Source organism: Myotis davidii, unplaced genomic scaffold (genome assembly GCF_000327345.1).
Source record: "Myotis davidii unplaced genomic scaffold, ASM32734v1 scaffold326, whole genome shotgun sequence".
NCBI classification, from domain to species: domain Eukaryota; kingdom Metazoa; phylum Chordata; class Mammalia; order Chiroptera; family Vespertilionidae; genus Myotis; species Myotis davidii.
This window is the reverse complement of record NW_006296626.1, coordinates 263,796-267,237: the sequence shown is the minus strand read 5'-3', so window position 1 is coordinate 267,237 and position 3,442 is coordinate 263,796. Positions and strand designations below refer to the sequence as shown.

At 58.5% G+C, this 3,442-nt stretch overlaps 1 protein-coding gene and 1 long non-coding RNA gene across 2 annotated transcripts in view; both read right to left on the bottom strand.

The window, feature by feature from the left end:
• LOC107184432 overlaps positions 1 to 785 on the bottom strand; it is a 10,753-nt gene extending 9,968 nt beyond the window's left edge. Inside the window, exons 1-2 of the long non-coding RNA XR_001515258.1 lie at positions 630 to 785; positions 349 to 409 (exon numbers count right to left, since the gene is read on the bottom strand). This is a non-coding gene — a long non-coding RNA (uncharacterized LOC107184432). The remainder of the gene's footprint in view (positions 1 to 348; positions 410 to 629) is intronic.
• Positions 1 to 3,442, bottom strand: part of BRSK1 (BR serine/threonine kinase 1) — a 32,619-nt gene that overhangs the window by 16,190 nt on the left and 12,987 nt on the right. The window contains exons 11-17 of the mRNA XM_015569462.1: positions 2,885 to 3,316; positions 2,410 to 2,458; positions 2,193 to 2,316; positions 1,403 to 1,680; positions 1,102 to 1,108; positions 630 to 775; positions 349 to 409 (exon numbers count right to left, since the gene is read on the bottom strand). Coding sequence (XP_015424948.1) covers positions 349 to 409; positions 630 to 775; positions 1,102 to 1,108; positions 1,403 to 1,680; positions 2,193 to 2,316; positions 2,410 to 2,458; positions 2,885 to 3,316 — 1,097 coding nt within the window. The remainder of the gene's footprint in view (positions 1 to 348; positions 410 to 629; positions 776 to 1,101; positions 1,109 to 1,402; positions 1,681 to 2,192; positions 2,317 to 2,409; positions 2,459 to 2,884; positions 3,317 to 3,442) is intronic.

Sequence of the window (3,442 nt, the reverse complement as noted above, 5' to 3'; positions counted from 1 at the left end):
CAATGTTAGGGAAGCAAGGATTTTTCCTGTCATGTTCACAGCTGCAAAACCAGCAGTGACTGGTGCACAGTAGGCGTTCAATTAGCTTCTGTTAAATGAGTGAAGGAACCCTTCTGGGACACTGTAAAAAGCCAACTCTATGAAGGTGCAAGTGGCCAATGAATGTATTAAAATACTAATGAGAAAAAAATAAAACACTAATGAGGTCTTGGGTCTTTAGCCCTTTGGGGACAAGGAGGCAACAGATGTCTCTAGACTTGATGCGATTGTAGTTCCTGCTGCTTGATCTTTGCTCCACAGGGCCTTCACCCCCCGACCCCTCCTCCCTCCACTGGGGTCCGGCCTTACCCGCGGACTGCTCAGAGGACTGGAGGACAGGCCGGTGGAGGCTCCACTGACGCTACGGGATCTGTTTCCAGGATAAATTGTTAAAAATCAGGAGGGAATGGTTTCAAAAGGCTCAGGGGTTCTCTCCCTTCCACACTCCTTCAAGATAAGGAACCGAGGCCCAGAGAGGGCAGGTGACTCGGCCCAATCACACAGCGCCTGGAGGGAGGCGCTGGGGTTAAAACCTTGACCTCTCTTCCCACCCAGGACTGGGGGTCCCACTGCGGGGGCAGGGCTCCCACCTCTGACTGTGCTGGGCCATCTCCAGGGCCCGCCGGGTGGGCACCGGGGAGCCGCCGCCGCCCGCATCCGTGATACTCAGGACTTCCATGGACTTCCGCTCCGGCCGCCGCTTCCCGTGCCGGCTCAGCATGGGGGAGTCCACTCGCTTCCGAGGGGGGTCTGGGGGAGATCGAAAGACCGATTTGTGCCCTAAATAGTTTGGTTCAGTGAAGGAAGGAAGGAAGGAAGAAAGAAAAAAGAAAAGAAAGGGAGAAAAGGGGAAAGGAGACCTGGCCAGGGTGGCTCAGTTGGTTGAGCACCGCCCCATGCACCAAATGATCACCAGTTCAATTCCTGGTCAGGGCACCTGCCCAGGTTGGAGGCTTGATCCCCAGGAGGGGTGGTGCAGGAGACAGCCAATCGATGTTTCACTCTCACATCGATGTTCTTCTCCCTCTCCCTTCCTCTCTCTAAAATCAGTAAACATGTTACAGAAAGGCTGGAGGGGAAGAGAGGGTATGGGGGTCTGTGAGGAAGGAATTCCTGGTCAGGGCACCTGCCCAGGTTGGAGGCTTGATCCCCAGGAGGGGTGGTGCAGGAGACAGCCAATCGATGTTTCACTCTCACATCGATGTTCTTCTCCCTCTCCCTTCCTCTCTCTAAAATCAGTAAACATGTTACAGAAAGGCGGGAGGGGAAGAGAGGGTATGGGGGTCTGAGTGAGGAAGGGCTCACACAGTCAGGCCCAGCTAAGCACTGTCTCCTCCTCCCTCACGCAGCCCTCCTGGGCTGCTATCCTATCTCAGCCGTCCTGAGCATCCCAAACACCAGGCTGGGTGGGGGCAGCCTCGTCCAGGGAAACCTACCGGAGAGGAGAGTGAAGGTGACAGAGTAGATGCCACCTCCACCGCCGCCGCCGCCATCCCGTCGCGGGGCGGGCTCTGGTCCCTCAGAGGAGCTGATGTCCACCTGGAAGCGGACGGGCTTCTGGAAGACGGAGGGGCCACCGCTGGCCTTGTACTCGGCCCTGAAGCTGGTCTGTGACAGCACGCTGTGACTCAGGCTGGGGATCTGAGAGAGACGGGGGTGGGGGAGCACGAGGAGGAGGTGACCCCCGGGACCTGGTTGCAGGGAATGGATAAGCACCCCTACAGCGAGCGGCCTTTTCCCAAGGAACTACAAGTCCCATCAGACACTGGAGCAAGAGTAGTATAAGGAAAGGTATCAGAATGGCCCATTGCCTGCTGGGATTTGTAGTTTTCCATCCTACCAGGACTAGGTTGTTTAGGGATGAATGGCTGAGCGACTGATTCCTAACGTAATAATAGGGGAATGTCAACTCACCAGTCCTCAGGGGACACTGATATGTGGACAATTGCAACTCGCGATCCTATTCCAGGCCCCAGGATACAAGCCTCTCCTGCCTCCCTGACCCCACAATGACCAAACCCAACTCTGGCTGAAAAACTACAAATCCCATGAACCCTAAGGAGGAGTCAGGCTAGAGCCAAGGTGGTGAACCCCAGGGGCTGCTGTGGTCCTGTGGTGGCCAGTGCGCGTGTGTGGGGACCCAGGCCCCTCACCGACAGGAAGGCATGGACGATGTCCGCTTTGATACTACTGAGAGGTTTGTCCTTTAGCACGAGAAAAATTTGTTCTTCTTTGTCCAAGGAGATGAAGTTCCCGAACCAGGAGCGTTTTGCCAGCCTGAGTAGGAGGGGATGGTTGGAGGCGGGTCAGGAGGGGGCTGAGGACATGAAAAACCTCCCTCCCTTCTCTTCCCTTCCCAGTCTCACTCACTCTGGAGAGGACTCCGGCGTCAAACTGGACATCTCCTCGGCGGTGGGCACTGGGGAGGGGAGAGCATGGTCGATACTTGTCCACCATCCTCGTGAGCAGCGCAATCAGGGCGTCCAGACCCAGTGTCCATTCGCCCCGCCCAGAAGCCAAACCCCAAATGGCAAGCAGCCTAAGGTTCCTTCTAGGGATGAAGCCCGGCCCATTAGGCCACGCCTCTGTGGGTGGGGCTTGCTTGTCATGAGCCAATGGGAAGGTGAGCCAGAGCGCCGATTGGGCGTGTCTTTTAGAGGGGGCGGGCCCACTTCCTCTACCCTATGCTTGCATCTCTGCTCACAACCCGCATCTTACCCCAGGATGTGGGAATTCGGACCCTAGCCCCTTGCTTCCGGGACCCAGACGTTAGCCCCAGGTCGCCTTCCTCCATTAGGATTCAGGAGTCTGCCCCCCGGCCCCTGCCTCCCCAGGGACCCCATACCCTGCATCTTGCGCCGGTGGAAACGAGGGGAGCCCAGGAAGCTGTTGCGGATGGAGTTGAGACGACTCCTCCAGGCGGCTCCCCCGACACCACCGCCTGGGCTTGGAGGCGGCGTCGTCCCCGGGGTCCCGGTGGGGCTGGCCCGGGGAGTGTGCAGAGGCGAGTGCAAGGGGGTGCCCCCGGAGGAACGTGGGGAGCCTGGGGGTCCAGGCAGGGGAGTGGAGCGGGCACTGGGGGGTGGGGGCTGCTCCCCGGCGCCCCCACCCCTGGGGCCTCGAGAAGGCAGCGTCTGCGTTTTGGAAGTCGGGGAGCCTCCTCCCCGAGCCTCATCTCCAGCCCCAGGCTCCGGTGAGAAGGAAAAGACCGGACTCTGCGAAGGAGAGGACGAGGGTGAGGCCGGACTACAACTCCCAGTAGGCTCTAAGCGCCCCACTCACGCAGACTCAGGCAGGAGGGCCCGATGCATGCTGGACCTTGTAGTCCTATTATCCCTCCCTCCCCTCAATGTTAGGGAAGCAAGGATTTTTCCTGTCATGTCCACAGCTGCAAACCAGCAGT